The sequence below is a fragment of the Pseudorca crassidens genome, chromosome 16 (assembly GCF_039906515.1).
Source record: "Pseudorca crassidens isolate mPseCra1 chromosome 16, mPseCra1.hap1, whole genome shotgun sequence".
In the NCBI taxonomy this organism is placed as follows: Eukaryota; Metazoa; Chordata; class Mammalia; order Artiodactyla; family Delphinidae; genus Pseudorca; species Pseudorca crassidens.
In genome coordinates, this window is record NC_090311.1 from 60748233 (window position 1) to 60771386 (window position 23154).

A 23154-nucleotide genomic window follows, 5' to 3' on the forward strand; every position below is an offset into this window, starting at 1 on the left:
GGGAAGAGGTGGAAGGGGGGATTTAAGGGGACGGTGCCACCCCCCTCCCTCCCCTGAAATCCTGCACCCGGCCAAGGAGAGGGTGAGCGGGCCTTACGTCGAAGTCGTAACGGTCCACAGTCTCATAGTCCAGGGGGATGGCCACCCGGATGCGAATGTCCGCCTTCCCTTGGACGGAGGTGGGGGAGATGATGAAGTGGTGAGAGTTGTTCCCCACCAGGTACACCTCGAACATGCTGTTCAGGCCCTGGATCAAAATGGAGAAGAAACCAGTCAGAGCGGGCGCCGGGGCTGAAGCAGGGCTTGTCTGCCCCCCACTCCAAAGTGGCCTGGCCTCCCCTGGGTGATCCTGGCCTGGCTCCCTGACCCTTCTGCCCATGTCCAGGCCTTCTGGAAGTCTCCCCCAATTCTTTCTGCCTGCATCACCCCATCAGATGCCCACAATGTCCCTTGCAGAGGGTTTGGTTCATTTTCCATCTCCTGCTCCCTTCCTCTGCCCCAGTGGCCCCAACTGGAGAGGCGTTTGCCAGCTGCAAGCCCCGGTAGGGAGACGCAGGAAAGAGGAGGAAAGAGGGTCAGCAGGGAGGGGAGACAAGCAAAGAAGATCCACGGTTGGCTTGGACAGGGTAGGGCATGAGGGCCAGAGCAGGACGCTGCTTCTCCTCCGTCACCCCTCTGGACCACGTCAGTCAGGGGGACACTGCCTTGCCTACACGGGGCGTGGGAACTATGCAGAAGGCTGAGTGGCAAAGTGAACCCCCATGTGCCCCTCTCTGGGGCCAGCCGTGGTGCCTGGGAGGACATGGAATCCCAGAGAGTGCAGAGACACCAGGACCTTCACTGGTTCTCCTACAGCCCAGCAGCCCGAGGCCATGGTTTCAGGTGGGGAGGCCTCACTCTAGGTCAGGTGTTTCTGATCATTCCAATCAGGGCCAGAGCTCACGGGGCCCTCAGATGCCACCTGGCTTGTCCTCACACAAAACGTGTGATCTCTCTCTGCATGCTACCCAAGTCTCCAGACGAGGAGGAGCTGCTGCTGAAGGTGGGAGCTACCTGGAGACTGGTCTGCCCTGAAAGTGATTCGACCTCCTGCATGGGGGGAAATTACCCCCAGACTAGCCCCCCTCCAACCTAGGTGGGCGGCCTGTGATTTGGAACTAACCAGTCGAGAGCCTCTCCCGAGCCTTGCTGAGATGCTCAGTGGGTTACAGACCTGGGCTCTCAGCGCCAGGGGGACACGTCCTCCTGCTTGGCCCGCATGACCCTCCCTCAGCCCAGACCCCGGTACAGCCCCTCTGGGCACGTGTTCCTGTGGAACCAGGGGCTGGCAGGGAGGCACGCCTCTCTTCGTGGTTGCCCAGGGATGTTGAGGGGCTTCCTCCCAGAGCCCATTCCTGCTGAGAGAGGGGCAGCCAGGCAACCTGGAAGCCTTTACACCATCAGAGAGGGGTGGTCCCAGCAAGGCTCAAAGGACACCCTCAGCGAAGCCTGAGAGTCACAAGATTCCGATGCCCTTGCAGCTGCCCCTTAGGTGCTCAGATACATTTGTGAAATAAACGCATGCTCACCCTCGGTCTCTGGAGGGTTTTCTACTTACAACTACAAATTGGCAAAATAAGGGCACTGCCAATTTGGGGATACAGGCAAGCAGCGGGTCCTACAGGGCCCCCAGCCCAGAGGGGACCCCGCAAATGGTGCAGGCAAGGCTCTTCCGGCCCTGTTGGGCTGTGGAGTTTCCAAGTCTCCCTGGTGTGGGATCCATCCATCAGACCGAGAGGACCAATTAAATGCCCGAAGGGGCAGTAATAGCCAAAGCCGGCAGCCTGTGACGGCCCTGAGCCGCTGACACCGACACCTCTCCCTCCCCTGGACCTTGGCCCCTCCACAGGGCCTGGGGCCCGAGAGGGTGGGCCGTCTGAGCTGTGCCCACAGCAGGTGGAGCCTGCCCCCCCACCAAAGCTCCCTCCCCACAGTGCCCCCAGGCCTCCCAGCCCCAGCCCTTCCCAGGCTCACTTACCAGGTTCTATCAGGGGAAGTCGGTCAGTCAGAGGGTATGGAGACAGAGAAGGAGCCGGGAAGGAGGAAGAAGGAACCAGAGAGAAAATGGTGAGAACCAAGGTCAGAGTAACAGAAAGGGGCCGAGCTGGACCCCAGGAGCACACCCAGCTCCAGAGGAACAGTCCCCTCTACATCTGCTGGGCCATATCCTCTGGGGTGCCGAGGAGGGGTGTGTGTGTGTGTGGGGTGTGCACACACGTGCTGGGGTGTGGGGAGGTCTGTGCAGCCCCACATCCCGAGGAGGGTGAGGGACACAGAAGAAGAGGTACAGGGGCACAAAGTGAGGTGGGCAGGGTTCCTGTATCCCTGAGCTCCCTCTGTCCTCACCCAGAGGGAGGTGGGGATGGTCAAAGGCTGGGAGAGGAGGGGCCACGTCCCTCTGTCCTACTCCCAGGAGCCTGGACAGAACCCCTGCAGGAAACGACCCCAAGCATTGCTATGTTTTAATTTTCTTAACATAGAAAATGTTAACGACGTGATAAACAGGCTCGGAAAGTCTTCACATAGTTCATTCAAAAGTGTAAAGGGCACACAACCGACTCCCTTTCCCTGTTGCCCCTCCCTACCCTTTGAGAGCCTTCCCCGGAGACAACCATACCCCAATCCCCGGATCTCTTTCCCCAGAAAATCCATGCATGTAAGAGCATTGCGTATCTACGCCTCCCCTCTTCGACACAAACAGTAGCATGCTCTACACACCGCTGTGTTGGATTTTTTCCACTTAAAACTATGTCCCGAAACTTGTTTCACAATTGTTCAGATAGCTGACGATACGAACAACAATCACACAGCAAACATTCACTGGATGCCTACTCTTTGCCAGACACAGGTCAGAATAACCAGAGAATAACCTTCTGTAGCTGCTGTTGGGAGCCCCTGAGGTAGTGCAAAGCCACATCAGAGCAGGCACACAGGAGGTGCTCAGATGCGAAGGGACTTCAGCGGCTTTTCCTCACCCGTTACTCCGTTCGATCCTCTTCCCATGGGCCACACGGTGCAGATGAAGGAATACTGGAGCTTGGAAACCCCTCCAGAGGAAATGGAATTCACAGAGGTTGGCGGCAGAGTGAGGATAAGAGCCCAGGCCCAGCTCCCAGGCCGGGGTGCCCTCCACACTGAGGGAAACAGAGTCAGGGCCTGATGTGGGCGTCCCCCAACTGCAGCTCCAGGGCACGGGGGGAATGTACTGAAGTTCCACCCAGCAATATGAGTGAGCTGAGCAAACCAAGACGGCATCACTGAGCACTCCAAGGCCGAATCTAAGAGGACGCCAGCAGAGGAGGCTGCCCCAAGAGGAGTTGCTTTAGAAATGAAGGGAAAATGCACTCCAGGTGGAGGAAGTGGCTTTAAACACGAAGCTCTCAGGCCTTAGCGTGTATCAGATTCACCTGGAGGCTTGGTGAACTCCCAATTGCCGTCCTCCCCCAGGAGTATCTGATTCAGTAGATCGGGGGTGGACCTGTGAATTTGCATTTCTAACAAGTTCCAGGTGATGCGGATACCGCTGCTGGTCTGAGACCACCATTTGAGAACCACTGGCCTAAGCAAGGCACGCAGTGGAGAAGAATAATTGATGATGAGGCAGACAAGTGAGCTGATTACAAAGGGTCCATGTACAGAAGCCGGGGAGGTTGTTGGGGTATTGGGAGGCTTTGCAGCTCTCCTGGAGTTCCTCTGCAGGCGCCATCTGGAGGGCTCCAGCACGACATTGCTTCCGTGAGCAGTAGGGAGCCACTCTAGGCTCTGGAGCACGGGAACACTGGGGTTAAAAAAGAAAGGTGGGGCTTCCCTGGTGGCGCAGTGGTTGAGAGTCCGCCTGCCAATGCAGGGGACATGGGTTCGAGCCCTAGGGGCCACATGCCGCAGAGCAACCAAGCCCGTGCGCCACAACTACTGAAGCCCATGCGCCTAGAGCCTGTGCTCCCCAACAAAATAAGCCACAGCAATGAGAAGCCTGTGCATCACAACGAAAAATAGCCCCTGCTCGCCACAACTAGAGAAAGCCCGCGTGCAGCAACGAAGACCCAATGCATCCAAGAATAAACAAACTAATTAATTAAAAAAACAACCCACCTGGGGCGCTTTAAAATACCCCCACGCCTAGGCTGCACCCCAGACCAAGGAAATTAGACTTGGGGAGGAGGAGACGAGACATCAGGATTTTGTAACGCTCTTCAGGTTACTCGTTCTAACGTGCACCCGAGGATGAGAACTACTCGGGGACCGCAGTGGCTCTCTGAGTGTTCTACAGGAACGGGTGGCATCACAATCACCCAGGAACTTGTTAGAAATGCAGATTTGGCGGTCACACTCAGGTTTACCATATCAGAAACCCTGGGGGTGGGGCTCAGCACTGCTTTAACAAGCCCTCCAGGTGTTCTGATGCACGCTGAAGTTGGAGAATCACCGGGACCCAGCAAGGCTGGGGGTGAGGGAGTACGCAGGCAGAGGGACTGAGGGGACGCCTGGGAAGGTGGTGCTAGCTCAGTGCAGATGCAGGATGAGCGCCTGGCCAAGCCGGAGCACTGGGCTTCCGACCTCCTCTCCACCCCAGGGCCTCCTGGCCCCTTCATATGAGATCTCTGGGTCTCAACAAGTGAGGTCAGCTCCCTTCTCGCTGATCTGCCGCCAGGGACTGGAAGTTCACTAGGCTCGACACTGTAGCTGTCAGGACCCCGCATATGGCTGTCCTGAGACCCCGGCTAAATTCCCTCAAATGCTCAGCCTGCCCCTTTCAGAACCTGCCCAGAGGGCTAATTCCCGCTGGGACTTGGCTTGTGACTGTTAATCCCTCGGGATGTGTGTGTGGGATTATTACCCAGTTCATTAAGTTGGTGCAAAACCCCTATTAACTGCAGCCCTCAGCCCAGAGCCTTCTAAAACAGCAGCTTCCATTTACCAAGCCTCTACCGTGTGCTTCATACCTTAACCAAAATTTTCACATCCCAGTGATGTCAGCATCAGTCCACCCTTTTTACAGAGAAGGAAACTGAGGCCAGAGAGGGTAACTTGTTCAAGATGCATAGCTGCCAGTGGATCACTACTGACTCCTACAGAGTCCAAGCTCTTCATCACCTCTCTCCTGGCCTCCTGCATGTCGCCCCCTCTACAGAACGCTGCTCCTCAACGCTGCTGCACACTCAGTGTGCAAAGAACTGCAAAGAACTGGCAACAGATGACACTGGAAGACCCTTCCTACCTTCGCTAAATGCCAGGAGCGAGGCCCAAGGGGCAAAGCGCGCCTCTGCCAAGATCAGGGAGCCAGGTGGAGGGGAGGGGAGCCCAGGCTGTAGGAGGGTGCGGCCCTGCTCCTCTGGGTCCTGTGTCCTCCACGCCCTTGCTCCTTGCAGCCCGTTCGGGGGTGGGGAGCCGAGTGCGCTCTGCTTAGTGGGGCGGGGCGGGGCGGGAGGGGGGAGGGGGAGAGGCAGGAGGCCCTCTTGGAGCTGTCGAGGGGCAATTTTGTTGGGAGAGGAGATAAAGAGGAACATCAAAAGGATCCCAGTGTGTGTGGAGAGGAGCCCAGTGGATTAAATTCTCTTCCAGCCAGGAGAGGCGATGAGAATGTTGATAGCCGGCAGCCGCGGGTCCCAGAGCCGAGCTGCAGCGCCGGCCCCTCCCCGCACCGGGCTGGGTGCCGGCTGGCTGCCCGTGGGGCTGCGACAGTTTGGCTTTCTTTATTTATTGGAGGGGAGGGACGCATGAAATCACTCCTCACTCTTCCCGCCCCGTGCAGCGAGCTACGCTTTGCTCCTGGTGACTGAAGTCTTGGCACCACCGTCCCCTACCCCGTGGAGGGCAGCACACCAGCCCCCAGCCCAAGGTATAGGCCGCTGCCAGCAGGGGCTGCCTCCCCAGCCTCGACTCCCCAAAGCTCCCCTCCCACTCCTGGAAGTGGAGGGGTGGCCTTGAGGGCGGTCAGAGCAGAGCTTGCCCGGCAAGGACGTTCCTGCCTAGCATCTTTGCAGCTCCCACAGCCAATATTGGCTCCGTGATTGACCCAGTGTTGTTTTTCAACTATGTATTGAGAGGTTATTATGTGCTGGGTCCTCTACAACTGTTAGCTCACTGAGCGCTCACGACAACCCTGGCGGGGTCCCGGGTGGCGTTCACACTGGTTAACAGCTGCCATGTGCAGGGCCCTTCCCTCCTCTTGGGGAGCAGATTCCACCCAGTCAGGCCATTAGGCTTGGAGGTGTCCTGGGTGCTCTCAGAGCCTGCACCTGACTTCTCACTGGATATGGCTTCCCCCAGTCACATCCCCTGTGGCCTCGGGCCACTGGTACTTCCCTCTGCAGGTGACCTGGTTCCCAAAGGGAGGAAGGCCTGACGCAGCCCCCAGACTCCTTCCCTGGATGTGAGACCTGCAGGTGCGTTCCTCATCCTGCTGACTCCTGCCTGGTTCTCCCCACCCTGAGGCACCTCCCTGCTGAGGTGGCACCAGTTTGCCCCTTAGAGACGCTCATCTCCCTCCACTGTTGGTCAGGGTAGCGGGCGGGTTGGTGACCCAGTGGTGTAATACAGCGGAGAGAATGGGGTTCAGGGCTGGGAAACAGGCTCTGCTGCTTCCTAGCTGTGTGGCCTTGGGCAACGCACCTCCACTGCTGGAGCCTCAATGTCTTCCTCTGTGAAGTGGGGAGAATAAAGCACACCCCACAGGACTAAGCAGCAGTGTTGTCTCTGCTTCACCAGGTTTTGGTGCCTGACTTGTGGGTTATGTTTTCTTGCCCAAGACAGGAGGCTCCCTGATGGCAGGAGCCTTGTGTGTGTGTTTCCTTTGTACCCAAATGCTAGGGGACCCTCACCCCACCCTATGAACCACGATGTGCCCTGGAGGGGACCTTAATTCCTTTCAATAGACGAGGAAGAACCAGGGTCACGTGCATGTAGAGGGGACTAGGGACTCTGCAGTGTTGTGAACCAAGACGAAGAAGGCCCAGGGATCCCCAGAGGTACCCAGAGAGCTCTGTGGGCTGGTGGGACACCCTTAGCTCAAGGTGGGAATGGTGCTGGGGACCTGGAATGCGGAGATGGGCCCACAGAGTCAGTGCCACCCTCGCAGAAGCCCTGTCCAAAATTCAGGCCAGCCAGGGAACAGCCCTCTGACCAGTGATTCCAAGGTGTGAGGCCCTAAGCTTCAGCGGTGGCTAAAAGCACAGGCTTTGGAGTTAGCCCTGAGTCCAGATGCGGGTACTACCCTTTCCAGCTGTGTGATTTTTGCACAGTTTTATCTCCTTGAACCTCAACTTCCTCACCTGCAAAATGGGAAGAATGAAGCCTACCTGATAGGGCTATTGTGGGAGAGCAGCAAAATATTAGTAAAGTGCTTGGGATGGAGTAAATGCTCAGTAAAGGAGAGTGGTTACTGTTCTGCAAGGGGAGGGAGGGAGAGAGGTACCCCTGGGGAGGGGCTGATTTCTAGACCTTGGCTTGGCCAGGAATGAGAGGGGCAGGCAGAGAAGGACAAAGGCTTGGATGTGTGCAGGGGTGAGGGGACCCCCCATCCTGGGCAGGGGGCCCTAGGCTTCCCTCCCTCTTCCACTGTGCCCTGTTGGTCTAATCCATGCTATTGAATGGCAGAAAATCAAAAGTCCACGGAAGATGTATTCTTCATCACTCCTTTGTCCATCCTTTCACTTAACTAACTCCAGTCAGACATGCCCAAGTGAACTTGGCAGGGGGCCGGCCTCTCCTCACCCCTTCACTTCAAAACTTGCTGCTTCTTTCCCCAGCCCCACACTTAAGGGGGGCACCAAGTTGCTCTGGCCCCGCCTGCCTGCCCAGGGCAGCTGTCCCACACCCACTGCGCAGGCTGCCCACTGTGAAGTCGGAGTCCAGGGGACAATGGGGAGAAGCCCTGCACTGTCATTGCCTCCATCCCCTGACTCCGCCTCAGTCCCCAGGGACCTGCCAAGCTTCAGAGTCTGGGAGAGCTGATGCCGGCCCGTCCCCATTAATTTCTGGGTGAATGGCCACCTTCTGTCTCCTTGTGTTCCTCCCACCCCCTCCAGTTACTGGGCGTGGTGTCCCAACTCCAGAGACCCAGCAAAGCCCATGTCACATGGTGGTAGCTCAGCTCTGCTGTGTCTTCTTCTTCTGCATCCCAGGCTTGCCTGGCTCAGAGCCTCAGCTTCTCCACCCTGGGAGTGGGCCAACTCTCAGGCCTGAATCAGAGATGGTGGGCACTGCCCCTGGTTGACCAACTGTCCCAGTTGGCCTGGGCCTGGGAGGGTTCCCAGGATGCAGCAGGGTGAAGGACAGCCCTCATTTCAGGCTCTCCGTCCACCTACACCCCCTTCCCAAGCTCCTCTGTGGTGTAGACCCTTGAACAGTGTGAGCCTGAGGTCAGGAACCAGGGATCTGAGGTTCTCTCTGGATCTGCCATTCCTCTCTGGGGCAGGACCTTTTATCTCTCTGGGCCTCAGTTCCCTGATCTGCAAAATGGGAAGCTCGGACTGGGTGATTCTCTAAGGGCCCGTTAACACCTGCTGTGCTCTTTCAAACTGCTTTTCGCACTTGCTCTGTCCACTCCTCTCTCCAAGCCTTCTCTGATCCTTCTCTCTCTCCCCTTCCCTCCCTCTCCATCTTTTCTCTCTTCTCCTTTTGCTTTTATCCCTCTTCTCCCTGTTTTCTTCCCCCTCTCCTCTCCCCTTTCCCTTTTCATTTTCTCCCTCCTTTACCTTCGACCTCCAACTCTTCCTCTCTCCCTCCTCCTCCTCCCCCCATCGCCCTTCCTCTGCTTCCCCCTCCTCCAACCCTCTCTCCGGCAGACCGGGCCCTCCTCTCCCCAGGTTATCTGTTGAATTCCACACACTTCCACACACGCCTGCACAGACAGGATCAATCCGAGGCTGCCTTGCCTTCAGCTTATCTCTGCTCCAAATAATTGATTTTCCCTCTTTAAGAGTAATTTGTTGGTGAATTCCATGTATTGCAATAACCCCTGTGAAATCTAATTCAATCCTATTGGCACCTGGCACTTTAGAGAAAGAATACTAGAGAGCTGTCAGTTCCATCACTAGCAGACGTGTGTATTATTCATCTACAGAAGAGATCCAGAGGTGGGCAGGTGCTCCTCACCTGCACGTGCACACCTCCCTCCCTCCCTCTCTCCCTCTCTCCCTCCCTTCCTCTCTCCCTCCTGAGGGATCTGGTCTGTCAGCCCTGCAGCCAACCCCAGCTCTTCTGGGAAATGAATTACAATGTGCATTGGGTACATGCATTAAGGTAAATGAGGGACAGGTGCTTTCAAATTGTTTTCCTAATTTGCAGCCCATTACCCTAGTGCACTATGGGGACCTCACCCAGCTACACCTGTCAGCTTGTTTCTTTCCTTGCCCTTCTCCCCACCCCTTCTGTCCCTGGGTGCTGAGTCCCAACTCCAGGGACCCAGCAAAGCCAATGTCAAGCGGGGGTAGCTCAGCTCTGCTGTCTCTTTCTCTTCTGTGTTCCAGGCCTGTCTGGTTCAGAGCCTTGGAGTGGGCCCCCTCTCAAGCCTGCATCGTTAATGATGGGCACTGCCCCTGGTTGACCAGCTGTCCCAGTTTGCCTGAGACTGAGAGGGTTCCTGAGATGTGGGCTTAAAGTGCTAAAACCTTGGCAATCTCAGGCATATTAGGATAATAGGTCCCCAACTCTACGAAGAGAGTCTGAGAGCCCAGCAGGGGCCGGCTGGCACCACTGTCCAGGTGTGGAGGTCATGCGCTGGGTGTGGAAAACAAGGTGTCTAAGCATCTAGTTCCAACCACACCAGCCCCTGTGTCCCATAGGTGCTCCCCAAAGTCTGAGCTGACTTCGGAGGCTCCAACCCCCAAGCAGCTCACACACAGGAGCTGGTCCTTACCAATGAGGAGGGTGCACAGCGGACTAGCAGCTTTTGCTCAGCCTTGGTGACCATGGCTCTGGGTGGGCTCCGTCTGGGGGTCACAGGTGCCACCTATGTCCACTAGATACAGCAAAGCTAACTGTACCCACCCCTAGAGATGGAACCAGTCGCTCTGGCCTCATTTCTATGCCCCAAGCGAATAGCCATTTCCTCCAAATCTTTAGGCTACCCTGGACTCCTAGGGACCTGAGCAATCAGCCCAGTGGGTACTTACTGAAACAAAGTGGCTTCAGGGGGTACCTGTCAGGAGGGCTAGGCTCCCCTTAATAGTGCCCGTGGGTGTGGCTGAACGGCAAGCTTTATGTGGAAAGCCCAGGGCTCAAAGGGACCTTTCCAGGCCCACACATGCAGAGACTGCTGCCCAGGCCAGAGGTACTGGACTGGTACCTCCGCGAGCAAAGGGCAGAGGGACCATGTGAGATTCATGAGGCCCGAGCTCTTAATTCCAGAACCATATGCTCCACCCCACAAGATCCCACGGGAGCCAGGCCACGGCCGCCTCATCCTTTCCTCCCTCTCTCCTGCATGGGGCCCTGTTTGAAGGCACCTGTCCTAAGTGGAAAGCTTAAGGATTTCTTCCTTGTGGCCCGGCCTCCAGCACGGGCGGCCACTTTGCTAACATTAAAGTCTGCCATTCTGGTCAGAATCTGCCAACTTGGACGTCACCCTCACACCTGGCTTCAATCCCCTTTCTCACTCCACTGGCAAACTCTGCACCCGAGTTTTGGCTGGGGTTGGGGCAGTGGGCAAAGTGTAAGTGTACTCAGAGCTGCAGGGAGGAGAGGCCAAAATGCAGGAAGAAAGGGTGTGCATCCCAGTCTGCCCCTCCCTCCGGGGGTCCCTTCTGCAGAGGATCACAAGCCCTGAGGGGCAGGGCCACAGCAGGAGGACGGGGAGCCTGGCTGGGCTGGTGGAGGGGGTGTCCAGCCTCTGCTTCCTGGCTGGGCCCTCTAGGGGCCTCGGCCTCGGGGCAGGGAGGGGCAGGGTGCAGAGCTGGGAGTGGGCCTTGCACTGAGCAGCCGCCTGGCTCTGTCCATTTACTGTGCTAAAACTATCTCCCTGTTCCCACAGAGAGAGAAATGTGGCAAGGCAAAGAAATCTACACGCCTTATGGAAATCAGGAGGGGGACTCTGCCTGCCCGCGCTAATCACACCACTTTATATTCCTCTGCCTCTGCAAGAGCGAGTCCACCTTCCCCATGCCTCTGGGTGGCAGGGACGGGTGGCTTGGCGGAGGGGGGCCAGGTAGAACTCAAGACAATTTAGAGGCCATGACCCTGGGTGTCCTGGGAGCCAGAGGGCAGTGGGTGATTTCATCTCCTTCCTGCTCCTAGCCCTCTGCTGGGTGCAGCTGCCCAGACTTGGGGCCCCTTCCCTGAGAACAAAGGCACCACAAATGCCCTAAGGAAAGGGTCCTAGGCTGGGACAGGGCACTGGGCTCCAGGCAGATGGGTGACCATGCCTGATGACAGTGTCGCTCAGCTGCCCTTGGGCATCCTGAAGTCAAACCCGGGCACAGCTGCCCAGGTTTGCAAAGAGCCCTGCCTACATGACCCATGCCATGGCTTCCCAGGCACACAGGTACTGGCCACATAGTAACTGTGGTTAAACAGACAAAGCAATACAGGCATGAGTGAATGAGCTGCAGGTATGTATCTGTGAATGCGTGGGTGTGAGAAAAAATCAGAAGACAGAGACAGTGGGAAGGGGGGCAAAGACGGATGATCTGATTCAAAGAAAAGCTGACAAAGATAAACAGAGAGAGACTCGGAGACAGAACAGGCAAGGGTGGTGGAGGGCATTCAGATGAAGAACTAAGTTGAGAGAATGATGAAACCAGGAGCCTGGCCACGCCCAGCAGAGTGGTGCCAGCTGCCGTCTTTTCCTCCATCTAGCTGCTTCCCACGCCTGCCCTTTTTTTTTTTTTTTTTTTTTTGCGGTACGCGGGCCTCTCACTGTCATGGCCTCTCCCATTGCGGAGCACAGGCTCCGGACGCGCAGGCTCAGCGGCCATGGCTCACGGGCCCAGCCGCTCCGCGGCATGTGGGACCTTCCCGGACCGGGGCACGAACCCGTGTCCCCTGCAACGGCAGTCGGATCTCAACCACTGCACCACCAGGGAAGGCCTCGCCTGCCCTTTTGAGCTTCTGCCACTTCCACCTCTGGGATTCCAAACCCTAGCCTCACTCCAACCCTCATCTTTTTCACGGAGCCCACATCCAGCCCTTGCCCATTTGCGCTCTCTGCCATCACCCTGTCCTCTTTCTCCTTCTGTCCGGATTAATGAACCTAAAGCACTTCTCTGAGGGTATCACTCATACTCAAGAACTGTCGATGATGGCTCCTGACCGCCTGCTGAATTAGGTTCAAACTCATGGTGGCATTCATGGCCCTGGAGCCTACCCTTCTCCCTTACAGGGGGGTGGTATTACATATTTGTAGAATTAAATGACAGTGGAGAGAAGGATGGTGCTATCTGAGCATAAAAGTCCATCAGTGGTGCTATTTATGCTGGTACCTTTCACGTCATCTTTTTTGGGGGGGATGTGGGTGGAAAGGTCTTCAATAATATAAATTTTTAGAAATTTTATAATTAACATGCAGTGAAATTGACATTTTGGGGTATACAGTTCTACGCATCTTAGAATATATAGCTTTGCATTCCCCCATCACAAACAGGATGCAGAACAGGTCCACCCCCACCCCAAACTCCCTTGTGCTATCCCTTTCCGGTCACCCCTCTCTTACCCCTAACCCCTAGTAACCACTGATGGGTTCTTTGTCACTAGACTTTTGTCTTTTGAGAATGTCATAGAATCACACAGGACGTCTGTCGCCTTTGAGACTGGCTGCTCTCACTCAGCAGAATGCCTTTCAGATCCATTCGATTCTCACTTCACCTGTGGCCTGCTTATTTAAGCACAGTCCAGTTCCTATAGGATGAGTTAGCATATCTGCGTGGACTGCAGAGCTAGGGAAGGAAAGTCCTGTATCCCTCTAAGGGCAGGGCCAAGCCGGTGTACTAGGGAGGGCTTTGAAGGTGGGCGGGAGAAGAGGGTTAAGTGGATTTAAAAAAACAAACAGAAAAAAGCCTGGTGGACCTGCTCAGTAAATGTCAGTGGATTTGGACCTTCCCTAATGAGGGTAATTAAGAGTCCTTATGCGGAGAACAGAAAAGTAAATACAGATATGTATGCTAATTGGGGACTACTGATAGATGTTCAGGCGGCTGCCTCCTGTCTCCCCACCACTGTCTCAATCGTTCTCCTGGCCTTCAGTGCTGCCTCTTGGCCTTCCTCCTCCCTCAGGGGTCGCTCCTTCTCAGTGTCTTTGCTGGTTCGTCCTCATCTTCCCTAACATGAACGCTGAGGTGCCCTCAGCCCCCAGCCCTGCTCTCTGCTCTTACCCACACCCCTTTCCTTGGGTGAGCCTGGTTAGACCCACGGCTTTAACTACAACCCAGACGCTGGCAACGTTCCCATTTTCCCCTCCAGCCTGGACCCACACAGTGTGGCTGGAGCCTCCTTGGCTCGAGAGGCTCCTGTCGGATTTCTAGGATCGCGGAGAGCCAGCTGACGTCATGCTGGTAGCTTGAGATAGGCCATGGTAGGAGTATGTACACCAGAGAGATCACCAAGTGCTACATGTTAGGGTCCTCCAACCCCAGAGCCGCTTGCTGGGCGTTTACCAGCACACCCCCTCTGTCTTCCCGGCATTTCCACTTGAATGTCTAACGAGCATGTCAAACCTAACATGTTGAAAGCTAAGCCACGGATTCCACCTTCCCCTCACCAAAGCTACTGCTTCACTATCTCAGGAAGTAAGAACTCCAGTTTCCTAACTGCTCAAGTCAAACAGCTCGTGCAGTCATTCTCAAGGACCCCCATCACCCCAGCAAATCCTCTCCCTTCAAATCACGCCCAGGAGGTGACCACTCCCCACCCCTGCACACACCCGTCTGCCCACTTACTGCCCTCGCCTCCTAGGAATGGTCCTGCCCTGCATTGTCTATGGACCCAGGCAGCCAGTGCATCCTTAAAGTTTTGTAATTGAGATAAAATTCATCATTTTAGCCATCTTTTTTTTTTTTTTTTTTTTGCAGTACGCGGGCCTCTCCCGTTGCGGAGCACAGGCTCCAGACGCACAGGCTCAGCGGCCATGGCTCATGGGCCCAGCCACTCCGCGGCATGTGGGATCTTCCCGGACCGGGGCACGAACCCGTGTCTCCTGCAACGGCAGGCGGACTCTCAACCACTGGGCCACCAGGGAAGCCCATGTTAGCCATCTTAATGTGTACGATTCAGTGGTTTTGAGCGTATTCCCCACGTTGTACAACCGCCACCTGTATCTAGTTCTAAAACAGTTTTATCATCCCCAAAGGAAATCCTGTACCACGAGCAGTCCCTCCTCATTCCCGTTCCCTCCAGCCCCTGCGACCACCAAGGCGCCTTCTGTCTCTGTGGATCGCCTGTTCGGGACACTTCATGTAAATGGAATCCCCCACTGTGTGGCTGTTTGTGTCTGGCTTCTTTCGCCTGCGTCCTGCTTTCTAGGTTCACCTGTGTCGCGCATGGATCAGAACTTCATTACCGTAACAGCTGAATAAGATTCCACTGTACGGAGACAGCACCTTTGTTTATCTACTCATCAGGTGCTGGGCATCTGGGTTGTTTCCAGAGACGGTCCTTTTGAAACTTTGGTCCGATCAAGTGCCTTGTTCCCTGCTCACGATCATCTTCCTGCCTCCGAAAGCAGAGCCTCAGAAACAGCCAGGCCTGTCTGCCCTCCCCCAGCCCACGGGCCTCCTCGTGGCTTCCTCGACGTGCAGGCACACTCCTGCCTCAGAGCCACCAGGCCGGCTGCTCCCTCTGCCTGGAATGCTCTTCCTCCAAGCAGCCACACAGCTCACCCGCCACTTCACTGAGGTCTCTCCTCATACGTCATCTTATTGGAGAGACTTCCTCTAACCCCTTCCCCTCCCAAGCACTCCCTTAGGCCCCTCACTCTGCTTTATATTTTCTCCATGGCTCTCATCACCACTGGACATAATATACATCGATTTGTTTCTTCAGCCTTCCACTGCTGGCACATACACTGCCCGAGGGCTGGACTTCGCCTGTGTGTTCACTTACGAACAGTGCCTAGAAGAGCATGTGGCACGCAGTAGGTGCTCAACAAATACCTGCTGAATAAATGAACGAACGACTGATTCCCGCCTCCCACTCAATGCAAGAGTCCCTCTAGGGCATCTCTTTCCTCTGGCCCCCGGCCTGCTCCCCTGCGTGCTTCACTAGCTGCTCGCTGTGTATCGCTGGCCCTGCTCTGTGACCTCACGTGGAAGGTTCCTGTCTAAATTCGTTGTGCTCAAGTGAGAAGAGCAGAGGTACCTTCCGCCTGTTGACACTAGGCTCAGGGCCCTTGTCAGGACAAAGGAGAGGGAAATACACTCTTCTCTGCACCGAAACATCCTTCCAACTTGGGATGTAAACATATGACAACACTGATCTCGAAAACTTCTCTCACTCCCAATTCCTTTTTCAAATTCAATGGAGAAGGTCTGGAGAGGAAGGAGGAAACATCTGCCCTAGGCCTTCATGGACAGAATGACAACACAGCCATGAAACCTTGCCTTGCATCGAAAGCCTCCTACCCACCTCCCGGCCCATCCCTGCACCATTCTCTCCGCTCAGGGGACAGAGGCAGCAGGAGCCCAGGAAAGCAGGGGAGGATGCTCCCCGGCCTCCTCGGTGGCCGGCCCTCCCCAAGGCTGCTCCACAGGGCTCTGCACTCCCTGTGCCTTGCTGATGAGGATGTCTCACAGCCCATGGTCACGGTGACGGGGTGGGATACACAGGCACAGCTCCTAGCTGAGCTCTGCTTATCCCTACCCTTCAAGACGGGGATGAACAAGACACACCACCAGTTGCTGTTGGGGCCGTGACAGCGGGTGGCAAATGGGGCAGGTGGGCGAGTGTGGGAGTTAGAAACCACGTTCTAGGGTGAGGCTGGGCTCACCAGGGCCCGTGGTGAAGGGGCACCAGAGTGGGCATGACCCAACCAAGAGGCGACGGAGAGAGCATGAAGTTTGTTAGTTCTGTTTATGATCCGGGTGGGGGTCTCCAGGAAGACCAGACGCTGCTTTTAGGGGGATAAAATGATTGCCGGTACTTCCCATCCGTGCCAATGGGAGGTGGTGGGTGTGGGGAAGGGAGCTGGGTAAAAGGGGAGCAATCCCCCAGATCCAACATGGAAGATGACCTCCAGCCGCTGGAGGGGACTCTAGAGCTGTGGGTACTTGGGTGGGGAGGGGTGAGGTATGGGTGCTGGCACTACAGCTGCCAAACAGGCCCTGCCTGCTTCACACCCCCGCCAGGGCTACGGGGCCTGGCGTAAGAAGCATGCTAAGTAGATTTACGGTGAGACTGAATTGGGAGGGGTCTGAATCATGTCGAGGACACCCTCTGCTCCTCAGGGAGGCTGGAGCTTAGCATGCTGGGAGGAATCACACCGCGGGATGCAGCCACGCACGGAAAAATCCTTAGCCAAGGCAACTGGGGAGAAATTAATGGGAAAAAGCACCGATGGGGCTGCCCTGCTCCCCCTGGCTTTCTTTCCAGAGCGGCTTTGCTTTGAAGTCAAAAGATATTTTCCTGGTGGGCCTAAATCTTGAGGGAGGAACCCTAAAATATGTATTGAAGCTGTGACACGGCAGAGGTCTCGCAGACAGACGCCTGCCCGCAGCCAGGGCAGAGGCGGGGAACAGACGCGCAGAGTGGTGCTCACCCAGGCACCACGGATCGCAGGTCCCGGCTATGCTGACTGTGCTTTGGGTGGACGCTTAACCCCTGCTTTGCAACAGAACCACCAGAAAACCTTTCAGAAATAGGAGTAGCCAGGATGGGCACCTGGCTGGGGGGAGAGGGCTTAGGCAAATGTGCCGTGCCTTGGTAGTTCCCTGGGCCAGACCCCTCGTCCTCTACCTCCTCTCTGCTTTACTTCAGTGATGAAATCACAGGCTGGGCGAGAGGTACAGGATGCTGGAGGCATTCCATCTACTTCCCTCATACCCCGCGGGGGATTCAGTGGGAGGTGGGTCATTTCCAGCCAGATCCCAGTTATCTCCCTAATGGAGGGGAAAGAAGGGCCTGGATGATTGGATAATCGCACATCCACAGGGAGCAGAAACCTACATCTGCCTCCACCGATGCTGGCAGCCTGCCCTCCCCTCTCTCCCTCATCTCTCGTCACTGCTTCTAGACTTTGGTTTCTAGTTCAAATTGCTTTGGAAAATAGGAAAGCAGAGGTCCATGTGTTGGGTCACATCAGCAGGTAGGGAGAGTTTAGGGCAGCTGGGATCACTCCCTAGGGTGCCAGGGATGTATATTTCCTGTGCCTCTACTGCAAAGTAGATGTTGGTAGGTGGATTTATGGGGCCCAGTTGAACAGTGGCCTGGAGGGTCCAGAGCCGGAAAATGGACCCTCAGCTGAATGTCTGACATGGAGAAAGTAGCCTCTCTGTTCTCACCCCACCTCACCCCAAATGGATGTGCAGCTCAGGATGGCAACTCTGAGAACCACTGGAAGGTCAGCCTTACAGCAAAAGCCCAAGGAGGGAGTCCGGCTGAAGGGGGTCAGTTAGTGAGGACAGGGATTAAGGAGGAGTCTTCCCTCTTTTTCGTGCCATGGACCCTAGTTACAGTCTAGTAACCCCCACAGACCCCCTTAAGAGAATAACATTTTAATTGCATAAAATAAAACACACGGGACCACAATGTCAATTAATTATCTTGAAATACAGTTATCAAAGCATTTAAAAAGGGTGTTAGAGTAGAATTATGTGCTTCTTAATGCATAAAACAATGAGATTCGGCAGCAGGTCTAATATACACCGTAATTTCAAAGTAGTGAAGAGTGTAAATGATATTTTGAGATCCCTGTGACACCTGTAATGCGATATGAAAATATCTGAGATTTCTCTTGGGCTCAGAGTCACAGGTACTACTAAGGCCGCTGTGGTTTCTTTCTATTTCATAATTAAAGGGAGTGCAAAAGTTCAGGTAGAGGTTAGCAAAAATAAAGATGCAGATTTTTCTCCATTCAGGGTCAAGGATGCCTTGGCGAGTCAGTGGGCTCCCATCCTGGATTAAGAACCCCTGGACTAAAAGGATGCCTGGGAGGGGCCCATGGGGCCCGCCCCACAACCTTGCAGGGCTGTGTGGGGAGGAGGGCCAGAGGAACCGCAGGCTGGACAGACTGACTAACAGGAACAAATGCGAAAATGCATTTAAATAAATACAAGGTTGCGGGCTGGGCTCCCTGACAGGCCTGGAACACATGTGGAATGGAAAATGAGGGTGATGGATAAAAATAAAGCCAAGATTAACAGGAGAATGAGAGCAATCTCCCCTTCTCACTGCCCCCTCATGCCTACAAATAAAACCAATATTCTGGAATATGGCCTTTTCTCCCTGTCATTTGCTTTCTTTTACTTATCTGTTTGGTGATGTTTTCTCCTTGGGGAGGTGGGTAACTCCATTTGTTTGGTTTTTTCCCCAATGCCCCTCAAACAAATGAATAGTGTCATCTCCTGCCTGAAATAGGAATTAGCTCCTGCCAGATGTGTTCCCACTCACCTCTGTGGTGCAGCCGCCCCCAATGCCTCACCTCCCCCTCGCCTTCCCACCAGCCATGCTGGAGGTGGGAGACCCACCTGCTTGGTGGGAACAAACCTCTGAGAATGGGGAGTCATGGCTGTAAGTAGGGAGATGAGCAAGAGGCACAGGAGTGTTTAAAGCCAAGCTCTGAGACCCACCGGCTGTGTGACCTTGGGGAAGTCCCTTAACCTCTCTGAACCTCAACTTCGTTTTCCCTAGAAAGGACACAATAATACACATATCTTCCAGGGCTGGGAATAAGAATTGTTAGGATTTAAAGAGTGCTTTTTATGGGCCAGGCACTGTTCTAAATACACATATTGACCCATTTAATCCTCATAATAGCTCTATGAGCTAAACATTATCACTGCCTCCATTTTGCAGATAATAAAACTGGATCAGAGAGGATAAATGAGTCCCCTAAGGTTACACAGAACAAAAGTGGCAGCGCCAGGATTTGAACCCAGGCAGTCTGGCTTCAAAGCCCTTATCTGTAACCACTCTAGCTGGCTCTTTCTTCCTAACCCATGAAGGGCCAGGCTGCCCCAGGTGGTATCCAATAAAAAAGCAGGGAGAGGCTGGGGGCAGGGCATGAGGCCCACAGCAGTGCCAGGCCCCTCTGCCCAAAGAGGGGAGCAGAAGTGGCTGAAGCAAGTTCGGGGTGGGGGGAGGATGGGCCAATGTCGGGGGTTGGTTAGCGTTAGGGTTAGGGAAGCTTCAGGCGGTGCCCTCCCCCTTCCCACCTAGGTCCTTTTGGACAAAAAGAGTGTTAGGATTTATAGGCTTCAGGCTGACTGCTCCAACCCATGGTTTCCCAGCGGTGGCCACTGAGGCACAGAGTGGGGACATGACTTGCCTGGAATCCCTCTGTGAGTGAGGGGTGGGACTGGGCTTCCCTGCTCACTCCAGCACCATTTTCTCCGGGAGCTCCGGACAGGTCTGGTAGCAGAGTGCTATAGTCAGAGTTCAAAACCCTGGGTCGATTTGAACACGGGAGAGCCTCAGTCACAAAGGCTGAAGACAGCCACTCAGGGTCCTGAGAAGCGTTCTGAAGGCGGTTTCTAGCGGACTTTTTGGTCTCATTGTAAGGGGCCTGGCGTTCTCTGGCTTCTTGCAAACACCTTAAGAGGAAATTGGCTATAGGGCAGGAGAGCCTCAAGTCAGATGCTAGGAAGCACCTGCCGGCTGGAACAGGTGGTCAAGGGAGGTGGGAGGGTTTTCTGTACAGGAGACGTTGCTGCGTTTCCCTGCTTCCACCCATGGCCCCCAACAGCCCATTTTTAACACAGCCATCAGGGGGCTCCTAAAGAAAGATGACTCAGAACACATCAGCTGGCTCCCGCTGGGGCTCACAGTCACAGAAGAACACCTCCCCGTGGCTGGCAGGCCTGGCACCATAACGTTTGTTGAGTGAATGAATGCATCACCCCCCACCTGTGTACATTTCAATATCGTCCCTCACAAAGGCCAGGGGGCAGCGGGCAGCCCGCAAATTAATGACATCTGAAGGCCATTCTGTAATGACTGCAATTCCCAGAATAGGGCAGAACCGGGCAGCAGAGGCCTCTCTGGGGGGATACTGGCACCCCACTCTCCACTCCGACCCTTCTCCTCTGCAAACATATTCTCAAGGACAGCAGCCAATCTGTTCTGAGAAGCTGTGGGTCAGAAGTAAAGTGGATCAAATGCTCCCAACTCCTGAGAATAAAGGTAGGATATAACACGGATGGCATTTCCCCTGATGAGCATGTGAGAGGAACTGTCCGTTTTTAGCCCAGTCAGCTGGGCGGGGTCGCGCGTCGCACAGAAACAGCATTTAACAACAATCCCCTTTGCTGGAATTTGGAAAGCAGCCAGAGGCGCGGATGGGCTTCCACACTCCCCGCCTCTGGCCCCCAGCCCTTCGGAGGCAGGAGGCAGGACTCGCAACTAAGTAGAAGAGTGGCTTTTTAGGACAACTGAACAGAGACTGCCAACCCTCCCGATCAGTGCAGACGGGAAAACACGGCAGCCTGTGGCTGGCGCAGCCGTAGGTAGGACGGAGGAGGGCTGCAGGCAAGATCAGGAGAGGAAAAGTTGACCAAACTGGGGAAAATGCAAAGATCATGTTGAGGGCAAGGGAGTGGGTAAGGATATGGTAGGGATCCAAGTGGGTGAGTGCGTAGCTACTCCCTGTGGCTTCCGAGAACAGCAGCGAGGAGGAGACAAGAGAACGCCCAGCAGGCGAGCTGGGGGAATGATGCTGCCGAGGCCTTTCATTTGAAACTCAGAGATGAGCTCCCATACCAAGGCTGACTCCTGGGGCCTTTGCCTTGAGATTCTTTTGGTGTGGTTTGCATTACAACCATCTATTTGCATCTCAACTGTCACACGGTACAGACGGGTGGTTGCTGGTTTCAGCCCACCCTGTCCCTTTCTCCTCTGGCTTCTGTAAGTTTTCTGTAGCCCGGCAAAGGGGAAGAGATTACTCAGCGAGACTTGACAATAGGGATGCCGTCCTTGGGACGGAGAAAGGGCCTCTTTCAAGCACCTTTGCTGTCTTGAAGGGTCTGGCAGACCCTGAGGTTCAGTGAGAGGCTGAGTAGAATCTTGGATGTGGAAGGGATGGCAGGCATTATCTAGGCTTTGTGACTTAGATTAGCATCCTTGTTAGGAAAGACTGCCACAAAGGGCTGACTGCGAGGTTCAACTGCTTCCTCCTTCCCTTCCTGTTTTCCATCAGCACCCTCTACCGCCCCTCAGTGGACCTTTGAGGTCACCTTCCTACACAAACTCAGCCGGATTTAGGCTTCAGCATAAGGGGACTGACTGATGATCCAGTTTGGCTAAAGCCCTGGGCCACCTCATTGCTTCTTTTATCATTTAATCATGTTTTTAACTCAACCAAAATGAACTTCTGCGTGCCCCCCCAAGTGCCAGGCAGAGTATGAGGCACTGGGTTACACGGGTGAGCAAAAGCGGACCTGCTCCTACCTGTGGGTCATTCGGACTAATGGGAAGACGGATACTCTTGAGACCACCACACTAATAACCGCAAAGTCACACTCAGGATGAATGCAAGGGAGAATCACATGTTCTAGAGAATCTACAGCAAAGGGATCTGACCTCTCCTCACGCGCCCTTCCCTCCTCCAAATCTGCTCCGTAAACATTTTCCTGCCACGCCTAGCAAATCCAGAGTCACTTTCAACCCAGACACAAATCCCGACAGATGGAGTCTCCCCTCAGAAAGAGAAGTCGGAAAAATGACAAAAAAAGTCTTTTCCAACAGCTCTTGATTCCCCTTTGAGGTTCTCTGATTCTTCCCAGACATTGGACACTTGGGCAGCGCTGCAAGTGCCTGTGGCTGCTGTCTTTTGTTCCTGTCGGTGATGTGGCTGAACACTCCACCTTGGGAACCTGGGGCCTGGCCATTAGCACCCAAGGCTAGGCTTTGGGAGCATTTCCCTGGCCAGATCTGAAGCCCTCCAGAGTTTTGGAGAGTGGAGAAGAGATGGGAGATGCAAAAGAACAGGGCAACTGAGAAAGCAATTTCTCTCTCTCTCTCTTATTTAGGAACCAGTCCAGGACCACATCTGGGGTGGTTTGGGTGCTGCCCTATGGGGAGACAGGAAGATGGTCCAGGTGACCTTAGGGTGGGATAGTCTGGGCTGCCTCTCCTCCTCTCTCTGCACCTCACTGTGCCCTGGAGAAGTGGGACCCTGTGGGAAGGAGGCCAGTCCTCTACCGTCAGAGACACTGGCCAAATCCCAGGGGAAAGCAACAGAGTGGTCCCTGGTGGTGTTGGGCATCCTGTTCACAGTGGGCGTGCTGATGGCTGTGTCTGAGCGGGGAGGGGTCACTAGGGCGGGCTGGATCCAGACGCCCCTCAGCATTCCTGCAGTTGCTTCAGACAGGCTTCCCGCAAAAGGGAGCCTGAGGTAAGACCCAAGAGGTCAGAGTAACCTTGAGATCCCTCAACAAGAGGCAGGGCCCTGGGAGCTCTGGCCCTGCCGGTGGCGATGTCCCTGGACCCATCTGGTTAACATCTGTGTGTGGCAGGCACCATGCTAAGTCCTATACGCGTATCATCGGCTCTTCTCCTCTCCACGCACCTTGTTGATACCCTTTGTGGCAGAGACAACTATTTAACTGCTTCCCCACATTCCCCAGCCTTCAGGCAGTGAGGTGGGGGCACCTAACTAGTTCTGGCTGATGGGCCCTGAGTAGAAGTCACACTTCTGGGATGAAGCGTAGAAGAGCTGGTGCTTAAGCCTTTAGCTGCCCCCTGCTTCCTGCAGCAACCACGATCCTGCAGAGTGTGCACCTGCGTGACCACACAGAGGAGGGTCTCCCTGCCCACCCTTGCCGGACAAGTAGTCCCAGTGAGAGATAAACTGCTCTTTCACGGTTAACTTGCTCCTGCAATAGAGACTGACTTATACATTGTCTTTTTATTTCTGTTTTACACAGATGAGCAAAGTGAGGCTAGAAAGGGCCAGTGACTCACCCAAGGTCACAGAGCTAATAAATGGCAAGGCTGGCCTTGAACACAGGCCTCGGCTGATTCCTTGGCTCGGCA

At 55.0% G+C, this 23154-nt stretch overlaps 1 protein-coding gene across 1 annotated transcript in view; it reads right to left on the reverse strand.

Moving 5' to 3' along the window:
• CDH23 (cadherin related 23) overlaps nt 1-23154 on the reverse strand; it is a 393201-nt gene that overhangs the window by 194936 nt on the left and 175111 nt on the right. Inside the window, exon 11 of the mRNA XM_067710644.1 lies at nt 98-247. Within this exon, the coding sequence (XP_067566745.1) occupies nt 98-247 (150 nt within the window). The remainder of the gene's footprint in view (nt 1-97; nt 248-23154) is intronic.